Here is a 27,997-nt window from a genome sequence, read left to right on the forward strand (position 1 = left end):
GCATTTCTTGCTGATCATCCAGCGTCGCTGCCCTGCCAGTCTCAGCACCATCTTTTCTTGCGCTTTCCTCCATGTCTTCACTCATTGCATCACCTCTAGGTCTCACTGACCTGGTGTTCACATGTTCTTCATACTCATCGTTCTCCTGTGTCTGATCTCCTCCGTGACTGTACAATTTCTGAACTTCGTTTCCTTCTTGTTTGTCCTCTTTTGCATCCTCAGTGATGAGCAGTCCTGCATCATTGTTTCCTGTTTGGGTGAACTGTTCCTCTCTTGTGCCCTCACGTTCATCAGATGCTTTGCTCTCATTGCTCTCTTCGTCAGGTCCTAAGTTGATTTCGGCGGTGCATAGTTCCCAGGCAACACTGGGCCGAGGTGAGCTAAGCACAGAGACTGTCGCAAGAAGTTGTTCCTCATTGACTTCCCTTCTGCTAGTGTTGCTCTCTGCTTGTCCACAGTTTGCAGGCTCACTGTCAACTGCAGATTCCTGGAAGGAGTTTGGATCATTTGTAACGATGCCAGTGGGCTCTGGTCTGAAGAATCTGTTGACAGCTTCAGTTATAAAGTTCTGAGAAGGAGATGGAGAGGAAGAAAGTGAGACTTTTGACTTATTTATGTAATAGATTAATCAACATTGTTCTATGTATGTTCTTATTTGTCTTTTTCCTCATTTTGCATAATGTTTGCATTTGTTCACTTTGTTCTAAAATGATTTTAAATTTTATACTTAAACTATATGGCCAATGGTAAGCAGAAACACCTATTTAAGTGCCTTTTGATCTGAGGCTGTTTTTCATAGTTTGAGATTCCTCTTAGTTTTAGTTAAGGGAAATATTAAAGTTACAGCATGCAAGGCTATTTACACAATAGTGTCATTCCAGCAGTTTGGGGAAGGCCCCTTCCTGTTTCAGCATGACAATGTCCCCATACACAAAGCCAGGTCCATACATGGCTTTCTGAGTTTGGTGTGGAACACAGGCCGGCACAGAGCCACAAGCTGAAACCCATCCATCATCTCTAGGGTGAAAACACCTTTTTTCACCATGGGTGTAACTAATAAAGTTAATAATGGTTTCAGTTAAACCTGCAATAATTGTTTTTTTTCCCTCTGTGGAGAGTGCAATAAGCTGTAAACACAACACTGACATCTTATAAAGTTAGTATGTTGAATGTCAGAGCTACATTAGTCGTGTTTCAAGAAACCTGAGCAAGTCCAATATTTACTTGCTCTGTTTGGCTCTCCTCCAACGCCTCTATACCTGGCTCTTTGGTTGCTAAATGCTACACTATGTTGTACACTGTGTGTACAGTTAGCCTGGCTTCAAACCTCTGAGTCCCTTTAGTGTTCAAATCACCGAATGAAGTCATTTGATCCATTGCTAATAGAAAGAAAAAAAAAAAAAACATTGATTAAAGCAGCTTTAAGCATGCAATAGTTTCAGGGCCAAGGAACTCAAACCCTTAAATACAATAGGCCTACAGCCATCAGTAATTTTATTAGTTACTAGCTAAGACAAGTGAAAATGTCTCCTGTGAAAAAGGTCCACAGTATAGAATCAGTGATGTTTTCATATGATGATTACCTAAAATCATTTGCAAATAACAATTTCTGGGACAGTTTTGTGCATCGTAATTAGTAGAAAATTAACAGGAAATAAGGGACCTGTGCGTGTGTGTGTGCGCGCGTGCGTGTGTGTGCAAGATACACAACAAAAACACAGACAAGGGGAGTGAGAGAGGGACAAACGTGCACGGAGCTGTGAGAGAGGCAGTGCTGCACGGACACAGGAAGACAGACTTCACATCCACACTCCACTGCCTCTGACAGTGAAAGTTAAAGCAAATATGCCCATCTGGCTTCAGATGATGCAGCGGCTCACCCAAACTGTCCAGAAAGTCCTCTCCGCCCTGGAAGTGACACTGCCGTTGTCCATCTTCAAACCTCCTCCTTGACTCTCTGACTTCCTCAGCCTGTCCGTTTAATTTCCATAATCCAGGTTAATCAGAGGCTCGACAGCAAGATCCATCCAAACGCGATCAGGTTTTCAACACCCCCGCTGACGCTGTCGGTTCAGTTCCTGATGCTGACATATGTCCGCTGGCTCATTATGAGGAAGAGGGTGATTATCACAGCTGAGTCGCCGGTGCATCAAGCCTACGTGTCGCACAGTTTGCGGATGTGCGCAGAGCTTCTGATAAGTCAGGCCACAAAAGTGTGAATGATGGTGTCCGATGTTGATGTGTGTGTTAAAATAGGTCCGCAGCATTAAAAACAATCATGGTGGATAAACACCAGGGGCTCTTGTCTGTCAGTCTTTAACAATGATTCAGCAGTGATCTTTCTGGATGAATAAGCAGATTTGTAACTTTATGGAAAGCCAAATTAAGTCTCATACATGTGACTGGATCAGTTAAGATCACTGAACATGACAGTACACACTGAAGAACATGTTTGGTTTATTGGTGATCAAATTCCACCTACACACACTTGAAATCCTAATAATGTGCTTCAAGTTAGAAGATGACAAGTAAAAATAGATTATTCTGCCTACAGCAGAAAAGATGAACTCATAAGCACTAAAATACACCCCCTTTCAGTTCAAAACACTCAGGGGCTTTGCTGCTACGGCACTACTTTCTAAATTCTGTCTTAGTGGATATTTAGATTTCTTTCTGTCTGTTCATTCAATATTTATCCCCCCATTCATGTCACATGAAATATGGAATCTGAATTATTCAGTTTTTATTTAGCCTGCAATTTTCTCTCAAATGATATGGGCCACTTGCATAACATTACAGTATACTGTATGCTCACAGTAGTGAGTAGTAGGTTTTTACTGGTCATGTGGCCTGCAATACAAAATGTACAAAACATATAGAGGAAGTGTGCGACACTAAAGTAAACATGCAATGTGGGGCCTTTGCAATATGTAGGAACGCTGCATGAATTTTGTAGAACACAAATACACAAACCTAATTTCACATACATGGGATAAAAATAGCATTTTGCAGCATGTTATGCGTCCAGCTGTTGACGTGATGATATCATTTCAAGTGGAAGTTTGAAACTAAACGTCTTAATTGCTCAGTTCAACCACGCAGCACCTCCTCTGCTCAGCAGTGAAGTGTCACTCCTGTGGTCAGAGTGCAAAAGGAAAAAAACAGAAGTGTATTTCGAAATGAGAACTTATTTCAGCGGTTGATGAGCAACAGCTGTCAGGACAGTGAAGAGAAGACAACCACAGTAACGTCGCCTGTTGACTCATGTTCAAAGACAAAAATGAAATCCAAAGAAACATTACTTCAAAAATATTCATATAGGTTTTATTTCCCAGTGCAGATGTAGAAAAAAATCCACAGGACTGGAATATTATTGTAAAATTCTTTGTACAAAAATATGAACTTGTGTAAAAATCATGCAGAAGGGAAAAAAAAGGAATGGATGACACATTAAGAATATAAAGTCATAAATAAAACAACAAAAATGTTGGAGGCAAAACTGCACTTGTTGATCACATGAAAGACTGCTGGATATCCTAAAAACATGACTACAGCTTTATGTTTACTATAGAGATAAATATATGGGATATATGAAATGGAGAAGCACTCTTTCACACGTCACGGCTTCATATAGAAGATGAAATTTCCTCATTGGGCTCTGAAAGAGATGATGCAAAAGAAAGACAGAGACATGAACAAACTTCCTGTTGAGTGTCAGTTTCAGTTTTTTCCTGTGCAACAAGAAGACAGTTGGTTATTTTTCTCGCAGCTGATAAGATTTCACAGCCTCAGTGAGGGTTTTTTATGATCTAGACTGTTTGCAGTCCTACCTGTCCAGGTTCGATAAACAGGAAGCTTGAGTGCTGGGTGTGTGATCTCCACGCAGACTCTCAAGCGTGACCTCTCATTTTCTCTGGGACCCCTCCTCAAGTTGACTCTGTTGATATGCAGCGCTCCTGGGTCCTCCTCTCCCTCCTTCTCGCTGTCCTCGTCCACCTCCGACTTTGTTTCCTCATCCCTGTCAATGTTGTTATTCTCTCCATCTACTTTTTCATCGATGTATTCTATTCCTTCAGCGTCAGGGTCTGTGACGGCAACCTTTGTGTCTGTAAAGTAACACCAATAAACATGAAGACAATACTCATAGAGGGACAGCTGTTACAGAAATAAAGCCTTAAACATGTACTGCATTGGCCATTTAGAGAGAATGTAACATAGAGAATGTGGGCTGAGTTTCCACTTATAATGCAAATGATATCTTAGGTCTTATACAATCAAGTTTGCACAACTGACAATGTCACAGAGCTCTGAGAACTAAACAAATCGCTAATATGGTCCAAGCTCCAGTATACAGTATATACTCTATGCTCTTCCCATAATGCAACAGGAATAGCATGTTTCAGCAGACCATTTCCACCAAGTGAATATCCACGTCGTCCCAGTTTGTAGCACAGACGTCCCATTAGAGTTGTATAGACTCTGGATGCAAGCCAAAATAAGTTCCTCTTTAAGAGTAATCTGATTTTTGTTCCTCTTTAAAGTTGCACGAAATATTTCCTAACATTTTATCAGCAGTCCTGTGTCTAAGATGCATAGTATTTGTAGCTGAATGCTAAAACCAAAAAGACTTGACATTGTTGGGTTTAGGCTAGTGGAACAAAGAGCAATTCTTAGAAACAAGACTTGTATATATATTAAAGACAAGTACTTATTGCGTGTCCATTCTTCCGTCTTTCCAGCTGTCTGCTTGTCTGACTTGGCAGGCTTGTGGACCTCTCCAGGGCACACACACTTTTCAGCTCCCTCTGTCCATCATCTCCTATCTCCTCTGTCTCAGTGGACACCAGCGGTGAGAGAGTGTGTCCTCCCGCTGCCCACACCAGTTTGACCTTAGGGTGACCTCCCCTCAAGAGGAGAGAGAACACGCCGACCCCTTCACTGCTCCAACAGACTGAGATCAGTGGAGGAACGGAGGGAGCAACTGAGGAAATGCGAACAGGGAGTGGAAGTGAATGAAAAAGCAGGTGAGTTTCAGTGGTTTTTTTTTGTCAGTTTTCACATACTGTGGGAATTATCCTGAATATTATAGGATAACATCCAAAGATAAAAGTTTCTAGAATGATTCATACCAATGTCAACATTTCTCCAGCGTCTCTCAATGGGATCGAGCAGGGAACAGTGCTCCACTCTGCAAATAATCCCTCCTCCTCTCTCCTTTATCTCCTGATTTGTTGCCCTTCTCTTCAGAGTGGCGGTGGCCCTGTAGAGTCTGGGCTGAATCTGTATGGGGCCCCACATCTCTCCTCCCTGTATCACCTCCTCCTCTCTGTCATCTCGCTCTCCATCTCTCAGCTTCAGCCAGGTGACGGATATGTTGGAAGGGTAGAAATCCCTGATTTCACATCCGAGGGTCAAAGTCTGGTCTGGGGAAGAAGTGGAGCTGACGATTTCGGACACACACGGCCCCTTGATGAAACCTGTGTGGATGAAATAGGACATTTATATAACAATCAATTGGATTTTTTAAAATATAACCTCGAGCTGAACATTTTTGCCTCCTTTCTTACCTCTGGTCTCACGGGTGACCGGCTGCTTCAGGGCGATGTGGTGGACACTGACCCACACTTTAGTACCTCCCTTTTCCAGTTCAGTACAGGGGAGTTTACACTGGCTGAAGGCTGAAAAGAAGCCTTCAGAATTGGGTCGAGGGGAGGAGGAGGCCTGGGAGGCGACAGGGCTCAGCTCGCCCCCCTGGCAAAACCAGCGGAAGGTAATGACATCTGGATGGAAATGTGATGCCCGTACTGTCATGCTGATGACTTCTGGAAGGCATAAATTGCAGGGATGTAGTCTCTCACAACCGGGAATGTTTTACATGTATTCAACTACAACAGAAGAATAAACTGTTTGTCTTACCGGAGTCATTCTGTGCCTCTGCCAGTTGAATTTCTGATACTTCTGGAGCAGCTAAAAGACAAAGTGTACAGGAATATCCATAACATAAATGGTGTAAATCATACACAAGTAGATGCAAAGTGAATAGGAGAAAATCTTTTCTTACACAGGATTGTAAACATCTCAGACACCCTCTCCACCACAATCTTATCTTTGCCCATGTAGGACACCTGACACTTGAACACCGCCCCCTTGTGGATTGAAATCTGGGGGATGAAGGTGAGCGAGGAGATCAGCTGTTGAGTGCCATTTCCAGATGACAGCAGTGGCCCCAGAGTGTGCAGCTTGTAGTAACCCATCTCTCCTCTGGAGGACAGCAGAGGACCTTTCTCTGACACTGGGGAGGTGAGGGTTAGACCGTAGGGCAAATGGATGGTGGTTAGGGGGTTATAGAGGCAGTTAAAGTTGGCTTTGGAGGTTCCTTTGTGCGTAAGGTTGTAAATTGTTAGCAGAATTAAGTGTAAAAGAAAAACATAATATGTTTTAGGGGAAGTTGCAATACACCATCCATGCACTATTGTTCACTGTAATGTATGTATGTAAGACATCAATCCAAACACATTCTAGTTCTTATTTCGTCTATTAACCCTCTAACATCCAGTTTTGCGTCTTTTATTTATTTATAAAGGTCCACTGTGTAGGATTTAGTGGCATGCAGCCGTGAGGTTGCAGCTTGCACCCAATGGATTCCCCCCAACCTCACCTCACCCTCCCCTCCCAAACATGTAGGAATGTAGGAGAAGCTGTTGTGTCCGCTAAAAACACGAAAAACCCCAAAGGCATTGGTTTGTCTGCGGGCGACTGTAGGAACATGTTAATGAAACATGGCGGACTCTGTGGAAGAGGATCTTTAAAGTTCTAAAGTAACGAAAACACAACAATTCAGTATTCACCTAAATCCTGCACACTGGACCAAGATGATTCAAGTTCAAGTTAGATGAGAAGATTGAGACCACTCTTCTACTGTCTGTTTAATATGAAGATGGTAAATGAAGTGGTTGTCCCCTTGGTTACATAAATGTATGTTGTGTCTCCTAGTACCTTCTGTTCACTAATCGAAATCCAGACAGTAAGATTTTCTCTCTCTCCCCCATGTGAATAAAGGTAGAACTGACACTTCTTTTCCACTATCAGGTTTCCAATAGCAGTATACAGTATGTGGTTGGTTTGATCTGTGTAGAAAAACATGTAAAACCTGCATCTCTGGGAAAGACGACACTCCGGGAAGGCAAGATTCCAGGAGATCATCCTGACTTGCCACTAAGCAGTTCAGCACACAACACCTACAAAAACACGTGTTGCATTCCTGCTTTGGTATTTCAATTACTTCAACAAATGTGAAGCAACATGTAAATTAGCGAACTTTCGATTTAGCTCCTGGCTGAAGCCTCATATTTACAGTACAGACAGGTGAGTGGTACGGATCATCTCATCTAACTCTCTGAATAAGTTGTGTAACTATTCCTTTAAGTTTGGATACATCATCTTCTTCTGCACTGCCTGACAGTAATCATACATATTCTGTATTCATTTCTCCCACTGTTTCATTGAAACTACAATTCTAACATTTACACCGGGTGAAATGTTCATAACTTTGTAAACTTTGTGCACAACATGCGTTTGCAATTACTGACCAAGTTCACTGAGGTCAAACAATTATTCACAAGTAATCACTGGTTATCTGGATGTGCATAAGCTCTCCTACCTGTGAGTGAAGTATCAGAGATAGGGGTGTCATTGAGGAACCATGCGGTCTGGACTCGGTCCACCCTCCTGCCCTCAATGCTCAACGTCACCCTGCCCTTTTGACCTACAGTTATGTGTGGGGGGAGGATGATCCCTGATACATTCAGAGACTTCTGTTTCTCTAATTGAGGAGAGAAACAAGGAGATACAGGAGTTAGTAAGAGAAAAGGGCGTCTGAAGTAGCTGCTATAATGCAACAATTATGCATCAACATTGTTTTGAGAGCATGTTTACCTCACAACCTGCTGGTGGCAAGGTAGTTTATGGAAATGTGATACTGCATGTGCCAGTTAATGAGTAGAAATACTTTAATAAAGGACAGAGGCACTGTTCCAGTTTCAAGCCTTTGGATTTATTTTGATAATGATGGTTTGAAAGGAAAACAGATTCTTGAAGCTGAAACAACGCATCTGTTCTTTTTGGAGTAACTATTACTACATATGTTTTAAATGTTTGTGGATGTCCTGGCATATGCCAGTGCCTCCCAATATGGGGGTCCGGACACCCCACTGGGATCCAAATATTAATCTGATGGGTCACAAGATGATTACAAGGATAAGAAAGAACATAATAATATGTTTTATGTTCAAGTTTGGCTTTTTTTTGTGTTCTTCTGAAATACTGTATAGTTTCACATCTTTATGCCCCCAAAAACTTGAAGTTGAACTCACAGCCATTGTCCACACTAATCTTATTCCTCGTGATGAGGGTCAGAAATAGACATTGCTTCATCACAAGCAAAACAGACACTGCAAAGGAGCCTCTGACTCACCATCCCTCCTCCTCCAAGAAAAGCCAAAGCAGAGCAGGAAGACCAGAACCAGAGAAATACACATCATAGCCACTGATGCTTTGGCCGATTTATTCAACACCGGAGGCTCATCTGAGAGGAAACAGAATGACAAGCTTCAAATGGTATCAGTGAAAAATCATCAAAGACAAGACAACCCAGCTGTGAACAATAGTGCAGCTGCCTCCAAACCACAACAACATGTGGTTTGGAGGCAGCCCACTTGTGCTTGCACTGTTTACTCTACTAATGGATATGTGCAATATATTGTCTAATGGGTGATGTCAAACAGTCAAATTCAGATCTTACACTGGGGATCCAGTTTCTCCAGATATGCTGAGCCACTGACTGGGTGCACAACCCCAGGTTGGTTTACCACACACTCCACCTTCCCACCTTGATCCCTCTCCTCAGTGCTCAAAGTATAAAAGCGTCTGGTTCTGTAGGTCCCATCCGGGTTCTGCTCAGTGGTGGGGGGTTCAGGGAGGACTGTGCCATTTTGAAGCCAGGACACAGACACTTCCTCTGGGTAGAAACTCTCCATGTCACAGTAAAGAGTGAGAGGAATGTTGTTGGAGTGCGAGGGTAGGACAGAAAGTGTGACAGAAGGAAGATCTGAGGGCAAGAAAATATTGTCTTTTGGCTTTACCTCAGGCTTAAACAGTTCTTTGTATAATGATTGACAGGAGAAGTTATTCTAGTTTTACGTAAAATAGAAATGTGATGAGTCATTGTGGTCATTAATTGTAATGCAGTGTGTCTTTGTATGACTCACAGGTGATATTGAGTTGGAAATCCAGCTCTTGATAGCTGCCACTGTGTGACACTTTGCAGCCAAAGGTCACATTCTGGTCCTCACGGGAAGGGTAGAAGGTCAGGTTGCCCACCGCCATGTAGTACCCATCTGAAGTCTGTTCACCCTCAACATAGTAGGGAGGCTGAATCACTTGACCATTTCTGGTCCAAGAGAAAGCAATAGGAAGAGGGTAGAAACCATCTGCATGGCATTTAAGATGACTCTCTGTTTCCAACACCATCCACTGCTGAGGAACTGACAGAGTAGGGGAAGCTAAAAGGAAAGTAGAAAATGAGCAAAAGTTCAGCTTTGTTCCCGCTTTTAAGTTCAAATGTGCAAAGCCCAAATCAAATCTGAACAAATACATACCAAGGATGCTAAATGTAACATTACTGGAGTGCAGCATTGTGGAGTTGTAGCTGACTGCGCATTCATACACCCCCTGCAGGCTGAGACTGGCTCTGAGGATGGTCAGTGAAAAGTCCCCATTGACAAAGACTCTGGTGTCCCAACTGAAGCCTTCCTGTATTTGTGTCGCTGCTTTACTGAACGAGGCGATGCCAGAGCCGTTACGTATCCAGCTGACTTTGAAGAGAGACTTGTCTATTTTGTCCCCCTTTATGGAGACGGGGAGGGTCACATTGCAGGGGAGGGTTGCATTTGTATTTGGGCTGGCCTGTATTTCACTTGAAGACACTGTAAGCAGAAAAAATAGATTAAGATGGTCAGGAAATGAAGAGCCTCTACAACACTGAACAGCACTCATTGTTCATTCTTGCAACACAGGAAGGTTTGAAAGACCAATGATGGGACTGTGTGAGCTGGGGCCTTCAGTATTTGACAAGCTAACATGCACTGCTGGCTTTCATTGTGTCACAAAGGGGTATTTCTTCTTTTGAAAGAATAAATAACACACTCCTCCTCTTATTATTTAAATTTGAATTCATGGACTTAGCTATAAAACCCACGTGTTCAGTTAAATACACAGTTTTGTTTTTTTGGCATGGTGTGACAAGTAGCTAATAGCGGCTGATGTTAACTGATGTTAGCAAGCCAAGATGGTGCTGTATGGCTGACATTACTTAGCCAGTTGGCTGACTTTATGACTGCTTTTGCTACAATAATGGATCCATTTTTGTCACAAAATGAATATGGCAAATAGAATTGCCACTTGTAGACACAAGGCTAGCTCTGTTAATGTCAATCTCTTGGCTGATAACTGCCACTGAAACAATGTAGGAACACACAACAATACAAGCGCAACAACAAACACGTGTCTCAGCCTGGGCAAATAGTCCAGTTTGTTTTTTAAATTGGCACATGTCAAAAACCTGAATGAGCAGTGATAAGGGATTTGGTGTCAGGGGTTTTAGTTTCATGAAGTTCTCCACTTCACATTCTTTCTTTTCACCCCCAATCGTAAATCAATAATCTAAGTATACCTCTCCAAATCAGAGTAAATACAAAGCCTTTCAGTAAGGCTTGGCCAATCCATGAGTTTAATTAGTAACTAGTACAATAAATACTCTCAGGCATGCTTCCAAACTTGCTTTAGTGTTGAGTGTTTATGTTGCACCTCTTATGTGATTGATGGGCCGATCATAGCAGGTTGCTGGGCAGGAAGAGAACACGAGATTAAAAAGACATGACTAATACTTTTCTACATTCATGGGTACGTTTCTATTTTAGAATACAATAGTCCCAAATGTCAGAATCAGTTAACAGCAAACATGATGCTGCTCCACCAGCACAGCATATCATTACATTAATTTTTTGATTAATTAAAGTTGTTTAAAGCATTCAGCTCAAACCAAAGCAGTTGAGTCTAAATCGCTTTAATTTGGAAGAAACAAAACAAACAAAAAAACCCCAATGAGAATATACTTTTCACCACAGTAATCATCATCCTCAAATCCCTTAGTCATGGTAAGGTATACAGAGAATGATTCACTTGAAATAATTACTGGAGGTGGAACTGGGGTGGAACAGCAGCTTTGGTCATTATTCTTAGCGCATGTGAATATTATAAGAATGTTAGGCTGGATAATGTGGACAAAATCTTGTATCTCTGCATGTATCATGTGGCATATGTATTTAATGCTGTATATTTTTTTGGCAGTTCAATCGAGAGACGCGAATGTCTCATCCTTCATGTTTTGTCATGCTGCCCAAACCTATTATGCTCAATGCATATCGTGTTCCTGGCATACAGTACACTCTCAAGTTTACCATAAATCAACACAAAATAAAGGTCAAATGCATGTTGACACATGACTTAATGTGATCAACATGCACCATCAGTACTTTTGGACTTATTCTAACTCCCACCTGTAAACCACTGTAAGGTCAACACAAACTAATGATTTGCATCAGGACTATATACTTTAAGTAAACATCCCTGTAACAAGACTGTTAAAAGATAGTTCAGAATCAGTTGTTCCAGTTTCACCTGGTCAAACTAAACCTGGTCATCAGGTGAAGAAACAATAGTGCAGCCTGTGTGTGCAATGCCACTTTACTCACCATGCTTTATGAGAGTCAGAAGGGCGATATGGACGAGGACTTTACACCGCATGGCCGGGCTTGTCTTGAGACCAACTTCTTATCATCAGGTCCTTTCGCTGTCTTATATAGAGCTGACAGTGGGCGGGTTTGTCCAGCCAAATGGAAAATAAGAAATATTGTCCCTAGGCCTCAGAGGAGTGAAAGGAGGCCCTTGATATGTGTATGTCCTCCTAAACAAGCAAGCCCTAGAGGACCGATTGAGCGAGAGGGAGAAGGAGGGAGATGTGCAGGGACACACAAGTGGGCAAACTTAAAATTCACACAGGCCTCTGGCCAAGGTTTTGGGGCTACTTTACATTGGTGCAGTGTTGCCGTGAACAAACGGAGAGGGGGATCCCACTGAGCTTATGTGGGCAAACAGTCATGCAAGACTACAACTCTTTTCTGCCTGGAGAAACATTAGTGTTGTGTTGAATTTGGAGAAAAAGAAGAAAAAAATAGGTCAATGGTTCTTTTTTCCCTTCCTCTGTACAGGCCCTCTATCTTTCAAGTAAGCTCCTGCTATGATTGCTCTCACTGATTGAAGTTAATTTTTAGCCAGAAAAAGTGTTTGATGTTCCAAGGAAATGTGTCTGTTTCATCCCCTGCTGAATGGACGTTTACGTGATTATCCATTGAATTGTTTGACTTTTCACTTTAATTGGTCTTAACACACAACAGTCAGTGAACATGGGTTAATGTCACTGAGTTGAAGTGTTGTCTCTGTAAGTTTTCCATCTCTGCTTTACTTTGCTTTTGGTAAAAAACAAAAGGGAGTCTACAAACAATTCAAAGAGGTGATTAATGTGTTCCCCTCCCTGTTTGTGCTCACACATGACTCTCTCTGATTCTTTCTTTTTGTGACGCTCTAGCTCCTTTAATCAGGCTGAAGGATTGAGTGCACTTCAGGACGCTCTTAGAAAAAGAGGAACTAACCGAACCAAACCCTAACAGCTGATTGAAGGACTCAACTATTGTGAAGACGTTTTCATGATTGTCATGCCTTGAATTAGTATGTATAATCATGACATCATTGTCAGATTATGCATTTTTTTTGCCTGTTTCTTGAGGTGAAAACCATGTCTGCATACAAACACAAACACTGTTGGAGTATGTGCATTATAGTCAGAAACATGACATCAATGTATATTATTTGAATAATGTGAGATTAGATAAGCATGTTCTTTGCATTTTGGAATGTATACATTGTCAAGGTTACACACACTATAGTCCTTGAAATGGGTGTTTTATCTCAGCATTGTATTTTTTAAGGGTTTTTGTGGACTGGCATTTATTCAGACATAATGCATATATGACAGCCTAAATAAGTGTGATCATGTGCCACCATAAACCAGTTTGGAAACTCCTCAACCAGCAAAAGAGACAGCATGACTTCACTCTGTCTCCTGTTTCGAATAAAGGAGTACAAAATGTTCCGCATCTTGCATTTAAGAACTGGTTAAACAAAGAGAAGGTGTTGACAAATAACCTCAGAGAATTCCATTGTCCTTACGTCACTAAGCATATGGTATGATCTATTATATAGCATCTACTTCTCTAAACAGATAGAATAGAGCCCCAAAAGAGAATTTTTTATTAGTCTCTAAAGAACAAATTTTGGAAATTTTAAGCTTCGAGTGACAAATTTATTATGCCACTACTTACTGACATACAGGTAATTAATGCACTTATCAGAAATATTCTGACATTTTGGGAGATGTGATTATTTTTACTCGCAACTGACAAGAGTTAGATGAGAAGATGAATACCCCTTTCATAACTGTCCTGTAAACATGATGCAGGCAGTTAGCTTAGCATGATGACTGAAAACAGGGGAATCAGCTAGCATGGTTCTCTCCAAAGTCAACAGGGTCCTTCCTGAAATCCACAACATGTCATTTGTACCTTGATTTTTGTACAAATTACACATGCAAGATATAATGTGGTAGTCAGTCAACTTTAGAGGTGCTGGTAGGCAGATTTTATTACCTGTGGACAGAGCCAGGCTAGCTCTTTCACCCTGTTTCCAGTCTTTCTGCTCAGCAAAACTAACTGATACTTTATACTTTACTGTACAGATATGAGGATGTGTCAATCTTCCCGTCATACCGCTGTTGAGAAATTAGTTTAGAGTCATTTCAAAAATGTGGAAAGGTATTGAATGTTCGAGTTTGTATGCATGTCTGTGAAAGTATGTGAAACGGAGAGGTGGATGCTTTGGCTGGCATTTCCAGTTTAAACACTCAATCAACTTTCAATACTTCCTGCCACCTGCTGTGTTCAGTAGTTAGTGATGAGGTCAGCCATATGGCAGGGTTAGTCTGATTATTCTAATTAAATATTTTTTTATTATCCAAAGAATAAAATGTATTGTAATGCTACATTATCAATGCAGAAATACATACACAGAGAGAGACTATGATTAAGTAGAATTTTGAGGTACTTATACTTTTTTTGAGGTATTCTATTTTCTGCTACTTATACCTCTGCTCCACTACATTTCAGTGAAACTGAAACAAATGGACTATGATGTAGTTTTTTTTTTTATATTAAGCTGGAACATCAAAATGATGCTTATAGACTTATGATTCAATAACTTCAGTATAACCCATGACTATGATATACAGGCTTTTATTTTGACACCAGAGTGAAAGCCAAAACACCTTTGAACACCTTCCTCTGGCCATTTGTGTCATATTTTGGTGGTCAAGACAGATTTGATCATTTAGTGTAGATGAATTAATTACTCTTTCTGCATTTAACCTGTGTGTGGGCGGGTGCATATGATGTTTGTCAGAGGTATTAAGAAAAACAGGTTTGAGTAGGGAGTGTTTGCTGTATACAGCACATATGAGTGCGGGTGATGAGTGACAAAGCTACATCGGACAGACTCTGCGCTTGCTGAAGGCAAAAAGTTACAGTTCAGTATGGAAGCTTGGACTGTATGGACACTCCTGATGTGTGCAGCCCTCACTCAGCAAGGTGAGCTTTCACTCTGATTACCAGTTTATTATCTATTATAACCCAATGGATAATCTTTTTAAAGCTTGTATTTAGTTTCCATTATCAATGATTGAGATGTTTTGATCCAACTCTATTGCCATTTTCGAAGGTGTATTTTGTTGGAGTGTCTAATGTCTGAAGTTTTCTCTTTCTTTTAAACACAGTGGAGAATATTAAAACCACCTGTAAATATGATGTGAATGTAGCTTCAAAGACATGGTTTATTGCAGGAATGCTGTACTGAACAGAGCCATCGATGGGTGATTTTACAGTAGTGATAATTATCAGTGATGGAACACCTGTAAATCATTGAGAGGTTTGTTTACTTACTGTTTCACGTGTTTCAGCGATTGTAAAGCAGCTTGGAATAATAACTTCTCTCTTTTGTTATTCAAAACACATTACATGTATAATATTTGGTATGTAATCATACTGCAATAATATGGAGAAAGAACTCACAGACAAATAAAATGTAAAACATCTATCCGTCATATCAACATTACTGTACGGGTGTTAAACTGGATGTAAGCCCATTTTCTTATTCATTTGGGTTATGTCCTGTTTTGTGTAACTATCTGATTAATCTGACAAGTCACCAGCATTTCTGGTAAAGATGGAAATGCAGAATCAAGTCAAGCATCATGTGGGAAATGGTGACAGTGAGTAACAATGGTGTGAGTATTGGAAAACTTCCTGTTGCTTAGCACAGTGCTTTGGTGAAGTCTGTCAACACACCTGTTCCAACAACATAAGCAGTCTGGCCATCCAAGGAAAACTTTCTTTTTTCATATCGTGGACTTGAACATCAAAAGGACATTGTGACATATAACAATTGAAAACAGGAAAAGCTTCAATGAACCACATAACACACCTAAATATCCATCCATCCATTATCTATACCGCCTATCCCTTTCAGGGTTGCGGGGGGCTGGAGCCTATCCCAGCTACAATGGGCGAGAGGCGGGGTACACCCTGAACCGGTCGCCAGCCGATTGCAGGGCCACATGCAAGGACAAACAAACATTCACACTCACACTCACACCTACGGACAATTTAGAGTCATCAATTAACCTAATGAGCATGTTTTTGGTCTGTGGGAGGAAGCCGGAGTACCCGGAGAGAACCCACGCATGCACGGGATGAACATGCAAACTTCACACAGAAAGGCCCCGCCTGACCCGGGGATCGAACCGGCAACCTTCTTGCTGTGAGGCACGCGCACTGCCTGCAGCCCACACCTAAATATTGCAAACCAAAATACTGCAGTGTGCAGTACTTTGAAGAAGTCTTGTAAGCAAATGAGCAAAATAAAATATGACAAACAAAATACTGAATGTTGCGCAGGGCTGAGCAGTAAGTAAGCTGATGAGGGAGTAAAAAGGAGCAGCTGGAACTTTGGGGCCACCTTGTGTCTGTAGTGACACATACAGTGTCCACACAGCACTACTAATACCTCCAGTATACTGTAAAAATGTGCTGGCTCTAACCAGTAAACAGCCACCCACTAAGGCATAGAAACGTAAGTAACTTTTTCCATCTCTCTCTCCACCAGGGTCAGAGGCTCAGGGTAAGCACAGTTCATATATTCCATATAATTACTCTTAGCAATATTAATGCTCATGTAGTCACATGCACTGTACCCAAATTGAACTGAGCAACACGGCTTGGGATGACCGCATGAATCAGCCTAACTTTACTGACATGGTTGTGTGTGCTCCGTCAGATTGTGGGATGGCGCCTCTGAACACGAGGATCGTGGGTGGTGAGAATGCCACAGCAGGGTCATGGCCCTGGCAGGTCAGCTTGCACTTCAATTTGGTGGGATATCACATCTGCGGAGGGACTCTCATCAGTGACCAGTGGGTGCTCACAGCAGCCCACTGCATCCTAACGTAAGTCTTAAATTAGGGAAAACTTGGAGCCAGTAAGACTGCCTCCACTTCAGTGCTCTGACACTAAAGTAATTGACCTTTAGGCTAATCATTTCTTCCATTTTGACCAGCCCAACAGTAATTTGACATGTTAGCAGTGTTAGCTTAGAATGTCACCAACACATGAGCCTCAGACCACAAGCTGAGTTGACTCGCTTGCTTAGTAGTAAAATGTTCACAGAAAAACTAAATTCAAGTGAATCATGAAGCAACAGAGAAGTCTCATAAAAACAGTACCCACAGATAATGGGCAGAAAACACATAAGGAGAAAGAGTTACTGTCAAAGATGCTTGTCACTTGGTCACAGAGCTGACGAAAGGCTGAGATGTGACATGTCGGTCAAACCTTAAACACTATGGGCTCTATTTTCGACTCCGCCGCAGGCGCGGCGCAGGCGCGGCGCAAAGTCAGGTCCGCTGCGCCGATGGGGCGTGGCGGCGCAGACTTTGGTATTTTCGTGAGCTGCGCTGCCGGCGCATCTCCTCCTCCTTCTCATTTCAGTCCCACCCAGCGGCGCAACTCGGAAAGAGGGAGGGGACAAGGCGTGGAGTGGGTTTGGCACAGCCGAGTCAAATCTTTACCAATCACAGCAGCTCCTCGCCTCACCTTTGGCGAGGCGCATGGCAAGTTTCCAGGAGACTGACGTCACTCATGTCTCCTGACATCCCTTTGTAGTACTTTGCACAACCGTTTGTATATACTGTTTAATTTTTCTCAGTATATATATATATGTATATATTGTTTTATATTGTGTTCTATATTTTGTGGTATATTCTGTTTATATATTTATATTTTCAATATAAATATTTTGTTTTTATATTTGCTTTTTATATATATAGTTCTCTTTCTTTTCTTTCTTCTCTAATTTTATTCTAATTCTATTCTTGTAAGGAGCACTGCAACAAAAACAATTTCCCCTCGGAGATAAATAAAGAATTTCTGATTCTGATTCTGATGTCTAAATATAAGGTCCTTAGATGGTAAATCCTCGGCCTCCTCTTCATCCTCCTCAAAGCAATGATGTACTCCATCGTTGCATCGTTAAGCATTACAATGATAACATTTGTATTTGGAATGAAATGACGTGGGTAATAGCGGACAACATCATCACTTACGTTTTTTCATGTGTCTGTCTCTCTCTGTCTCTCGAGTGCTCTGAGATAGATGCAGTATATATGCTCTGTTATATATGCTCTGCTCTGTGATGCCACGGCTGTTTCTGTTGGCACAGCGACGTTAACCGATTAGTTCGCATCCCTGTTTCACCTGTGTACATTCGGTCAGGGTGAGTGACCATTACGCGTGCCGAACGCGCTTGTATGTGCTGACTCAGACAGTTACATTGAATCGTCGCTGTTGCTAATTATTGATCGCAGTGTGCGTTCGATGACTGACCGAGCACTGCTGAAAACACCGTTAAAACCACGCTGCCGTCTTGTTGACGGTGTGATATATGGCGTCATCACGTTTTCAATGGATAGCCGTTATCACCTAGCAGCCACACATCCAGAGAGGTGTCCCCCTGAAAGACTGTAGGGATGCTAGAATTCGCCGGATGAACGAGTCATGTGCCGACCCGGGGAAAGTGGCATGCACATTCGTCACCAGGCAATTTGAGTCACAGATCACCAGACATCCCTGTTTCACCTGTGTACATTCAGTCAGGTTGAGTGACCATTACGCGTGCCGAACGCGCTTTCGATGTGGTCAGATGAGATACTGATCAAAATATATAAATTTAGGTCTGACTGTATGTGCTGACTCAGATAGTTGCATTGAATCGCGGCTGTTGCTAATAATTGATCGCAGTAAAATGCCAGACACTGTGGAAACCTGCCTGTGAGGTATTGGTGACGTGAGCGCACAACTCCGCCGGTTTACAAAAATCCACTTGCGCCGCCGGCGCACAGAGTTGTCCAGGTCTGAGGTGGCAAGCTTTCAGCGCACTTTTACGCCGCCGGCGCAGACCGAAATGGTCGAAAATTCCCATGCGCCGGCTCATTATGCGGACACCTCCCCCCTACTGCGCCGCAACACCCATCCTGGCGCACCTCTGTACGCCTCGGTCTACCAAAATACCAAATGCGCCGTGCGCCTGCCTGCGCCGCTCGAAAATACCACTGCGCCGGCGGCGCAGCCTGTGCCGCGCCGGCGGCGGAGTCGAAAATAGAGCCCTATGTGCTACTACAACACCCAAATGTAACCAAGCATTATTGGCAGATTATTAGGCCGCCTGACAAAATAAGCAGCATGCGTTGCTGTTGGGTTTGTTGTTTGCTGTGATCCTGTAACAATTTTAGTTTGACCCAACCTGCAATGGATATGGACTAGAATTAGTGACCAGGCCCTCTGGTTTTCTTATTTTGAAGTTGTTCTTTCCTTTCTTGGGAAACAGGAGTCTATGGGGCCAGACTTCTGCTTTTCTTCACTTTTTTTTGTCTTTACTGAGTTGAGGAAATGAAATTTACTGATACACCAGCAGTCTAAGTCTAATAAGACTTGAGATTTGATGCAACCTGTTGCAGTGACTTGTCCAACCAGTGAAATTAAGACATGGTACACTGGCTCAGAAAACAGCTCCCTCTTTGTTTAACTTACATCTATTCCTGTGCTGTGTCTAAACCACATATTTCTGCATTTTCAAATGACACAATACAGCTGCAGTCTAAAAAGGACTCATTGTACTGTCAATCTGTCTGTGTATCTTACACCCTCTGAAGCAGACCAAGTATTAAGCAAGCATGCAATTCATACTGTATCTGCTTTGACTAGCTCTGACTGGTCCAGTGGTTTTACTGAAAGTTCAACTGAATTCCAGTACATGCACATCTAACTCACAGAGAATATGATCATTGAATTGTCTTGGCAATCCTTAGCAATCATAGGAATAATTAACTGGAACTCAATGTTCTCCACTAAGTATCTACAAATACAGGAAATATCTTCTTGAAATTATTTAGAAGGCAAAATAATCCGCCTTCGCTGACTGGTTTAATTTGTCTTTATCTATTCTTTTATCCAGAAAATCACCTAGTGCATACACCGTCTACTTAGGGAGAGAGACTCAAACTGGCCCCAATGTCCATGAAGTGTCCCGCACTGTGTCCCAGGTCATCATCCATCCTGACTACAACAACACTTTTCTTAACAATGACATTGCCGTCATGAAGCTCAGCAGCCCTGTCAATTTCACTGACTACATCCGACCAATCTGCCTGGCAAGTAGTTCCAGCCAGTTCCACAACTCCACTCTCTGCTGGTCCACTGGTTGGGGCAAACTCGGAAAGAATGGTGAGTAACATGCAGGCTTTTCATTTGGAAAACAATCCTCCTGAAACTGTGCAAAAGATGGGTAAATAAACAGTCTTCTGATTTCACACTCTCTCTCACAGATTCTTTGCCAGGCTTTTACCCACTGCAGGAGGCTCAGATTCCTGTCATTGGAAAAAAGCAATGCCGTTGCAACTACCTTTCAAAACCAGACGCAAACATCACAGACAGAATGATTTGTGCGGGGCAAGAGGGCAAAGGAGCATGCCAGGTTAAAATAATAACTCACTGATGTTATTATCATTGCGAATGTGCCAGGCTGGAGGCTATTCTAGTCTTATTTTGCACATGCTACCAGCAGTATCAATTAACAGTTTTCTGTGTTTTGTCACTCCTTTTTCAGGGTGACTCTGGTGGACCATTGCAATGCAAACAAGGCTCAGTGTGGATCCAGGCTGGCATCACCAGTTTTGGAGTTCCCTGTGCCTTGGCTGGCTTTCCTGAAGTCTATGCCCGAGTGTCTGAATTCCAGAAATGGATCACGGATCAAGTGGCAGGGGCCAACGTCAACTTTGTGACATTCACGGCCACTGGCACCGACCAAGACGACAGCTTTGTGTGTCCCAACTCAACAGCATCCACTGTTGGAACTGAGCTTGCGTGCATTGCCGTCTCAGCGACAGTGTTCCTGCAGCACATTTTAGCTGTTTAACGGTTTTGCACTAACAACCTCTCAGCTTCTTTGTCTGTTGTGTTCCATTTGTCTTTTGAATCATTTTATCTAATCATTATCTAATTTCAGATTATACTCGTATATAACATCATTCTAGATTGTAATGATGCATGTTTTTATGCCCATGTATCATACATTGCATTTGATTTTACCAATGAAGAGCATCCCATCCCCTCAGGAGGAGCATAGTGTTGAAGGGGACTGATAGATTATTCCAAGAAAACTGCTGCTCTTCTGCATTCTCAGTGCAGAACCTTCATATTCCAGACTTGCATAGTACTTTCTGCAAACCAAAGAATAAAGTATTTTGTGCTGCAGATGTAAAATTGTGTTCTTCTGTATGTTGGCCTATTTTGATGTAAAATAAACTTCATTTAACACATGCATGTCTAAAAAGTTAGTCAGCTTTGTAGGTAATTGTATAAAACTATTCATGTTAGCAGTTGCGCCACAGTCTTTTGTTGGCACTGTCCCAGCTTCTTTGAAACATGGTGCTGGCATCAAATGCAGAATGAGCCTATATTGGCCTGAAAATGTTTATATATTGTCTTTGTACTGTTTTCAATTGAATATATGTCGAAAAGGATGAGCAAATGAGCTCATTCTGTTTTTAATTTTTAACACAGTCCTATTTTTTGCAATCAGGGCTGTAGTTCAAGATGTAATAATGCATCATATTTTATGATCTTAGTCATCATATCCTGTGTGAACTATGTATCTATACAGTTATTAGTAATTACACGACAGACATCACATAAATGTGCTTGGGATATTACAGAGTTACATATCACAGTATTAAAGGACATACATTCAATTCAAGTTAGAGTGATTATCTGATCATAAGTGCTACAAGGAGTCGTCAGATGAAGATTAACATTCACCTACATTGGCTGATTGGAACATAACAGATAGCTATGCAAGACTGTTAGCCAGCTAATTTTAATGTCCATCCATCCATTTTCTATACCGCCTATTCCTTTCGGGGTTGCTGGAGGGCTGGAGCCTATCCCAGCTGACAACGGGCGAGAGGCGGAATACACCCTGGACCGGTCGCCAGTCGATCGCAGGGCAACACACAAGACAAACAACCATTCACACTCGCACTCACACCTAGGGGCAATTTTTTAGAGTCACCAGTTAACCTAATGAGCATGTTTTTGGTCTGTGGGAGGAAGCCGGGATCGAATCAGCAACCTTCTTGCTGTGAGGCACGCGCACTACCAGCTGCGCCACCGTGCTGCCAATTTTAATGTCTACATATTAAAATGTGTTACATTACAGTTAGATGTCAGGGGATCAGGATACCAACTGAAGCCATTATGATTCATTGTTTTGGGTATCAGTATAATTTATATAATGTGTATAAAATTTCATGCCAATCAAACCAATAGTCTAGCTGTAAGTTACTTAATGGCTAGTGGTTATTTTAATCTGGACAAAGTATTGAACAAGCAGACATTGCTAAAGACCATTTCTGTTCGTACAGTTTAACGATAACCAGTTGTTCTATTTCATTGTGGAAAACATATTGTAATGGGAAGTGCAGCTTTAAATTTGAGAAGAATTTACATCCATACAGGGACACTTTATTTGCTAACATTTTGGATAACTGTGTTCATGAGAGTTTTCATGCGTTAAGTCCAACATGTAGCCTACCTTCATCGTAAGGGAAGTATATTGTTTTGCTTTCCAAATATTTACAAGAAAAAGTGCTGATCTCTTATTGGTTTTTATATATATATATTTTTTGCTGCTAATGTTATTCATCTCATAGTGATGTTATCAGGCTGCAGTGGCTGCAGCTTCTTAATGTTGTTTGTGACCTTATAATAATGTGCAAAGACTCAAAACTTAAAGCAACATGTTCGGGTAAATACTTTATTCCATGGGACCAGTATAAATCATATACTGCAATTGGTGGAATCAGACCACGGAAAAAGAATAGTACAAGTTGCGTAAAAAGATTGTGGGAATCTTCACCTGAGAAAAGGTGTTTAAAAATAAAAGGTAAGGGAATGGAGGCAGAACATTTCTTTCAGGATCTCCTAGCTGCAGCAACAACCCAAAGGAAGTTTTTTTTCCATCTTTCTCTTTCGCTTTCTACCAAGATTCTGTGAAAGTGCGGTCAGACGGTGCACAAGAGGTCATGGCCTTTTCCATGGTGACATAGTAATGATGGGAAGAAGGTGGAAAGGGAATTGGTGAGTGTCCATGCTTAATAAGCGTGGTTTGCCACGAACAGTGACTCTCCACCAGCAGAGCTGGATCCAGAGGAAACATATTTGCCCTGGCAGGCCTGGTTATTAGCCTGTAAGAGACAAAAAGGGCAGTATTATTGAATGAATAATGCAGCACTGAAGTCTGATGCTTAACAAAACTCTACTGCAGCATATGTGTAACACAGGAAGGCATATTTGACTTTCTTTAATTAGCATGTTTATTTTAGAATCGCACGTACCAGAGCCCTCTTCACAAACTCCTCCTGGCATGCCTTTCCATTCTCCTTCTTGCCGCCCCAGGCTTTGAGGGCAGAGGCCTGCAGGGCACGGCCGTATGAGAAGGTCAGGGCCCAGGGCCTGTGCAGAGGGCACTGGTTCATGGCGTTCAGGTTGATGGAGGCCTCCTCCTCACTCTGGCCACCAGACAGGAAAGTAATGCCTGCACAGGAAGATCATTGGCAACGCATTTCTCTAGACAAGAATGAATGTCGTGCAACTATTCAATGAAGAATCAAGACATTTGCATGTCAAGTATTTTGTGCATCTCGCTTACCAGGGACTGCAGGGGGCACGGTGCGGCGCAGGGCAGTAACTGTTGCCATAGCGATCTCCTGGTTGCTGTACTTGTGTGAGCAGGAGTGTCCGGCGGTCACCATGTTGGGCTTGAGCAGGGTGCCCTCCAGGTATACGTGGTGGTCGGACAGGGCCTTGTAGACAGCAGCCAGGACTTTCTCAGTAACGTACTGGCAGCGCTTCAGGTCGTGGTCACCATCAGGGAGAATCTCAGGCTCAACGATGGGGACGATGCCATGCTGAGGACGGCAGAGACAAAAGGAGTCAAAATGACTGTGTTAGCAGGACAGGCGGGTGTCAGAGGGAAGTTCATAATAAGGAGGCAAAACAGTAGAATCACAGTGTGGACATACAGTATGTATTATACATTAGTTTCTTATTGCTTCAGTGGTTCCTAAACTGGGTCCAGACTTGAGGACATTTTATTAAATTGTTTTGTCATTCCTCAAAAACACACCAAAGACTAAATATGTATAAATCTTGACCAGTCTTAGAGACTATTAACATAGATCTGAGATTAAAATAGCTACTTTCAGCTCTCCACTTAGAGTTGAAATAGATAAAACTAATATGATTTCATTATTGATAAAATAGACCTAAGTAAGTAAAATTACGTAGACACTGATTTCAACATCTAACTGATGTGTCTTACCATCTGGCAGATGCTGGCATAGCGAGCCAGCACATTGGCGTTCTCAATGATGGCCAGTCTTGAGGGAGTGGTGGGGGTGATCTTCAGCACACAGCGCCACTTGGCAAAGTCAGCACCATCCTTCTTGTATTGGGCACAGCGCTCATACAGTCCATCAAGACCTGCGACAGAGAGACAGGACACACAAAATAAGTTAGACAAAGGTATAAAAACACATTCACATATTGCTCTCTTTGTGTCTACATCTGTTTCTCACTCACCCTGTGTAGTTGTCTCGCCATTGGTTCCGGCCAGGGGAACAACACCTTTATCAACCTTGATGCCCACCACCATGCCTCTGCCTTTGAGGTACTGGGTGAAGGCCTTGCCGTCGTCGGTCTTCTGGTACATGGTCTCATGGAAGAGGATGACGCCTCCAATGCAAGGAACAATGCGGTCATCAGCGGTGAAGAGGAGCTGGCGGTACAGCCTCCTGTTCTCCTCAGTGTTCTCAGCGTTGATGCTCTGGAAGCGCTTGGCCACGCTGCCTAGAAGTTGTGGAGATATAAGATAGTTGAAAAGTGGATCCATCTTTGGATGGTACCAGTGTGCTTTTGTAAGCATTTGCAGATGGTTGCAGAAAATGTTCGATTTAGTTCACCTATACTTTGTCAGCTGTGTTGTGTACTTTATAGATTGTTGAGTGAATGTCAATGAGTGAATGTAATACACTCCTTTTTCAGATGTTGGCTGTCCTACATGACTGACAAATGATTTTCTATATAAAGTAAATCCATTTTCTTGAAATGCTTTACCGGTGGACTCGTCTGCGGCGAGGATTCCCTTGCCGGGAGCGACAATCTTCTGAGCAATATCACTGAGCTCCTTCTTCTGCTCAGGAGTGAGGAAAGGGTATGCGTGAGGCATCCTGACTCTTGTTAGGAGGAGGAGGAGGAGGAGGAGGAGGAAGACACAAGATGAGATAATGATGAAGCAGGAAAGATACAGAGCTACATTTAGGCAGAGGTGGTGAGGGTAAAAGTTCAACGAAACATATACTGCAAAGATTTGCATTTGAGTTTGTGGTTCTTCTTATGAACGCATGGGAAACTGCCTGCTGAAAGGAGGACATGACTCTTGGTTGACTATGTAAGGGAAGTGGTCAAAGAAGCTTGACTGTATGGTTTGACATTTTCCTGTCTGTCTTTGTAAGCTGGTGCTTCGACTGTGTGACTGCAGTTGTTGCAGCTTTAACTGTTGCAGTATCATAAAGCACTTTATGTGCCGGGGTTACACATTATTCCCCCGGCACAATATGCTATGGCACAGGGGATCCAGTGTCAGAGAGCCCTCCACCCTCCACTGCCCCACCCTTCATGTAACCACCCTTGAAAATACATGACAAGCATGTGGATGACCTATTCCATTTTCTAGCCTCTTATCCCTGACCTTTCCCTTCCCCTTCACTGCCCCCTTCTCTTTCCATTCCTCTTCCCTGCTCTTCTATCCCACACCTCCTGCACACGTCCCTCCCTCTCTCCCTGTTTGTGCCTCAACTATCAATAGGCTGAACTAAATATAAACAGTGTATTACTGCAAGGCAATGAAAGCACTATGGCTCCGCAAGAAGGAATTATATAAAACAGAAGTGTGCCGTTTCATACTTCACTGTTTAGAAGTCATGCACTTTAGAGGAAGATTAATAACCATTAATAACCACACAGCCTGGGCAAATTTAGTCTGCTCAAATAATGAATCACCAATGACTGACTGGAAACTTTGCATCAAATAAAGGAGGGTGGTGCAACAACCAGTCAAGACAGATGAGCTAAACTGCTCAGTAAGTACAATCAGTTTGCTAGCATGCTGTTTGTGAAATTATCCAATGTCAGCTTTAGTCAGCTCAAGGTAAGTGAGAGGAGATATGTCTGTGGGTTAAATGTGACACATATAGCTCTAGCTGTCACAGTAACCACAAATGTGCTTCAGAAAAAGAATAGGTGAAACGTATTTCTCTAATGTGGGAAAGGTTACGCAACTCATGCAACAAACTATTCAACAAATAGTACAAAAAGCCAATTAAAGTAATGCATTTATCTCATAGTTAGCTTTCTGTTCATTTTACCTTTGAGGTGAGGAGGAGAGCTGAGAGAAGAGAGAGTGAGGAAGATCCGGCCTTCGTCTGCGACACCCCACCAGCCTGCTGGTCCTTGTATTTATCCTCCCATTGTGACCCCTCACATTTCAGCTGCCCAGCTATAAAAAGAACAGGACGCAACCAGAGATGGATCGTGACATTCAGAGAGACTGAGGCTGGAGTAACATAGTGGTGAGCAGGCAGTGAAAGGGCAAAGAGTGTTTCAGTGAATGGCACAGAAAGGGACACTTTGGGTGGAGGTATAGGGGAAAAACAAGTGGAAATAAAGGTATAGTCCAAGGTATAGTTATGGAGGCGGGTATAAAATATTACCCAGAAATATTTGATAAAGAATGACGAGGGAGAATTAGCCTCACTTTGATGTCAGTGCTCCCTGCATCCTCCTTTAACAAAGTTATGCATCTTCCAAACACATCCCTGCACCCTGTGCATCCTTTCTATGACGATGCGGTAGTGAATAAAAACGTAGACTTCATACACCATTCAAGTGGAATAAGATTAAAATTTGCTGCCTCAGAAGAGCATCTCAGCACCCAGAGGTCATTTGAAAGGGTATGTGGAGGATGATAACTTTGGGTATATGCAGTAATAGCACGAGCACACACACACACACACACACACACACACACACACACACACACACACACACACACACACACACACACACACACACACACACACACACTCACACAGAGGCTTGGACAGCATGTGACAACATTGCTAACCTGCCCTTAGAAATCTAATCCAGACACAGCAACACAGTGCGCTGATCCTTGACCTTTTCATGACTTTTCTCGATCGTCTTTGCTCGGCAGAAAAGGGTGAACTGGGGAGTTTGGCGCAAATGTTGCACTTGCACATCGTTGTAGGTTTAAACACTCACTCATATACGTGGCAAAAATCAAGTCACACATTTAAAAGGATGTGCATTTCGCACCACAGACATGGTCAGAGTGGGCTTTGGGTTGCGCTGACAGTAGCATCAATAGTTGCAGTAGCAGAGAAAAGATGTTCACTTCCTGAACAGAGGCTGTGGGCTAAATGAGTCAACATGCAGAGTTGTGACAATGATAGAAAATATATAAGGTTCACTCGGTTCATCATCTATCAGGCAGGCAAAAAAATAGAAATCTCACACAGCCATAAGGCAGCCTATACATGATTATCCCCTGAATTTGAACTGATGTTTAACATTCACAATAGGCACCTCCACAGAACAATTACAATATATTTTTCTATTTCAAAAACATATATGAAGAGGAAACGATAGGCATAAAGTCAGCACATACTCAATCCATTACTATCCCACTAAGTCACATTGCGTGCTTTATAAATCTGACACACTGTCAAACTTTCTGGCTCACACATGAGACAATGAGGAGGAAGTCAGGCAAAAAGGAGAAACAGAACTTTTTATTTTTAGGATTTCTTTTCGTGAGGAGAACACTGTTTGGTTCAAACAGACCCTCTCACTTGTGGTGAGTGTACGATATAAACTGCAACTTCCTCTCTCCCCAGCTGGTGTTGGAAGGAGGCAAGAGATAAAAGTGGCATTGTTAGGAAACAGGAACTTTAATGGTCTTAATTCATACAGGCATTTCTCTTAATACATATAACAGAAGTGATGAATGGTCTAAATAAAACCAC

At 42.3% G+C, this 27,997-nt stretch overlaps 3 protein-coding genes across 6 annotated transcripts; 1 reads left to right on the forward strand and 2 right to left on the reverse strand.

Annotated features, from left to right (window-relative positions):
- Positions 1 to 1,859: 1,859 nt before the first annotated feature.
- On the reverse strand, positions 1,860 to 12,038 carry LOC139349559 (uncharacterized). 4 transcript variants are annotated; one of them, XM_070990471.1, is made up of 14 exons: positions 11,811 to 12,011; positions 9,657 to 9,983; positions 9,267 to 9,560; positions 8,801 to 9,106; positions 8,474 to 8,584; positions 7,661 to 7,822; positions 6,062 to 6,292; positions 5,917 to 5,967; positions 5,568 to 5,822; positions 5,130 to 5,477; positions 4,709 to 4,981; positions 3,831 to 4,106; positions 3,553 to 3,565; positions 1,860 to 1,971 (listed from the first exon to the last, which is right to left on the reverse strand). In XM_070990471.1, exons 1-14 carry the CDS (start codon positions 11,860 to 11,862, stop codon positions 1,860 to 1,862), a joined length of 2,811 nt encoding a protein of 936 aa, XP_070846572.1. In that variant the 5' UTR covers positions 11,863 to 12,011. The 4 variants fall into 4 exon arrangements, with proteins under 4 accessions (XP_070846572.1, XP_070846569.1, XP_070846570.1 ...); XM_070990468.1 differs by lacking the exon at positions 1,860 to 1,971 and adding an exon at positions 10,864 to 10,899 and having other exon boundaries at positions 2,438 to 3,658; positions 6,062 to 6,376; XM_070990469.1 differs by lacking the exon at positions 1,860 to 1,971 and having other exon boundaries at positions 2,438 to 3,658; positions 6,062 to 6,376; positions 11,811 to 12,038.
- A 2,684-nt stretch (positions 12,039 to 14,722) lies between these two features.
- LOC139349775 (chymotrypsin-like protease CTRL-1) lies at positions 14,723 to 20,989 on the forward strand. The gene is made up of 6 exons (XM_070990763.1): positions 14,723 to 14,813; positions 16,387 to 16,401; positions 16,558 to 16,726; positions 19,789 to 20,057; positions 20,159 to 20,307; positions 20,440 to 20,989. The coding sequence occupies exons 1-6, from the start codon at positions 14,759 to 14,761 to the stop codon at positions 20,746 to 20,748; spliced, it is 966 nt and encodes a 321-aa protein (XP_070846864.1). The 5' UTR covers positions 14,723 to 14,758; the 3' UTR covers positions 20,749 to 20,989.
- Positions 20,990 to 22,635: 1,646 nt separating this feature from the next.
- aldoab (aldolase a, fructose-bisphosphate, b) lies at positions 22,636 to 26,375 on the reverse strand. The gene is made up of 7 exons (XM_070990205.1): positions 26,318 to 26,375; positions 25,008 to 25,126; positions 24,474 to 24,740; positions 24,214 to 24,374; positions 23,542 to 23,800; positions 23,228 to 23,427; positions 22,636 to 23,077 (listed from the first exon to the last, which is right to left on the reverse strand). The coding sequence occupies exons 2-7, from the start codon at positions 25,117 to 25,119 to the stop codon at positions 22,985 to 22,987; spliced, it is 1,092 nt and encodes a 363-aa protein (XP_070846306.1). The 5' UTR covers positions 25,120 to 25,126; positions 26,318 to 26,375; the 3' UTR covers positions 22,636 to 22,984.
- Between the last annotated feature and the right edge of the window lie 1,622 nt (positions 26,376 to 27,997).

Source organism: Chaetodon trifascialis, chromosome 21, assembly GCF_039877785.1.
Source record: "Chaetodon trifascialis isolate fChaTrf1 chromosome 21, fChaTrf1.hap1, whole genome shotgun sequence".
NCBI lineage: Eukaryota > Metazoa > Chordata > Actinopteri > Chaetodontiformes > Chaetodontidae > Chaetodon > Chaetodon trifascialis.

Excerpts from the sequence above, each read along its gene's own strand:
- LOC139349559 (XM_070990468.1), bottom strand. The coding sequence starts at position 11,862 with ATGCGGTGTAAAGTCCTCGTCCATATCGCCCTTCTGACTCTCATAAAG. Across the intron at positions 9,107-9,266 it reads TTTCCAACTCAATATCACCT|ATCTTCCTTCTGTCACACTT; the intron begins GTGAGTCATACA and ends TCTTGCCCTCAG. Across the intron at positions 3,659-3,830 it reads TGTTTATCGAACCTGGACAG|AGCCCAATGAGGAAATTTCA; the intron begins GTAGGACTGCAA and ends CATCTCTTTCAG.
- LOC139349775 (XM_070990763.1), top strand. The coding sequence starts at position 14,759 with ATGGAAGCTTGGACTGTATGGACACTCCTGATGTGTGCAGCCCTCACT. Across the intron at positions 16,727-19,788 it reads GCAGCCCACTGCATCCTAAC|AAAATCACCTAGTGCATACA; the intron begins GTAAGTCTTAAA and ends TCTTTTATCCAG. Across the intron at positions 20,308-20,439 it reads AGGGCAAAGGAGCATGCCAG|GGTGACTCTGGTGGACCATT; the intron begins GTTAAAATAATA and ends CTCCTTTTTCAG.
- aldoab (XM_070990205.1), bottom strand. The coding sequence starts at position 25,119 with ATGCCTCACGCATACCCTTTCCTCACTCCTGAGCAGAAGAAGGAGCTC. Across the intron at positions 23,801-24,213 it reads ATGCCAGCATCTGCCAGATG|CATGGCATCGTCCCCATCGT; the intron begins GTAAGACACATC and ends TGCCGTCCTCAG. Across the intron at positions 23,428-23,541 it reads CGTGCCCCCTGCAGTCCCTG|GCATTACTTTCCTGTCTGGT; the intron begins GTAAGCGAGATG and ends CTTCCTGTGCAG.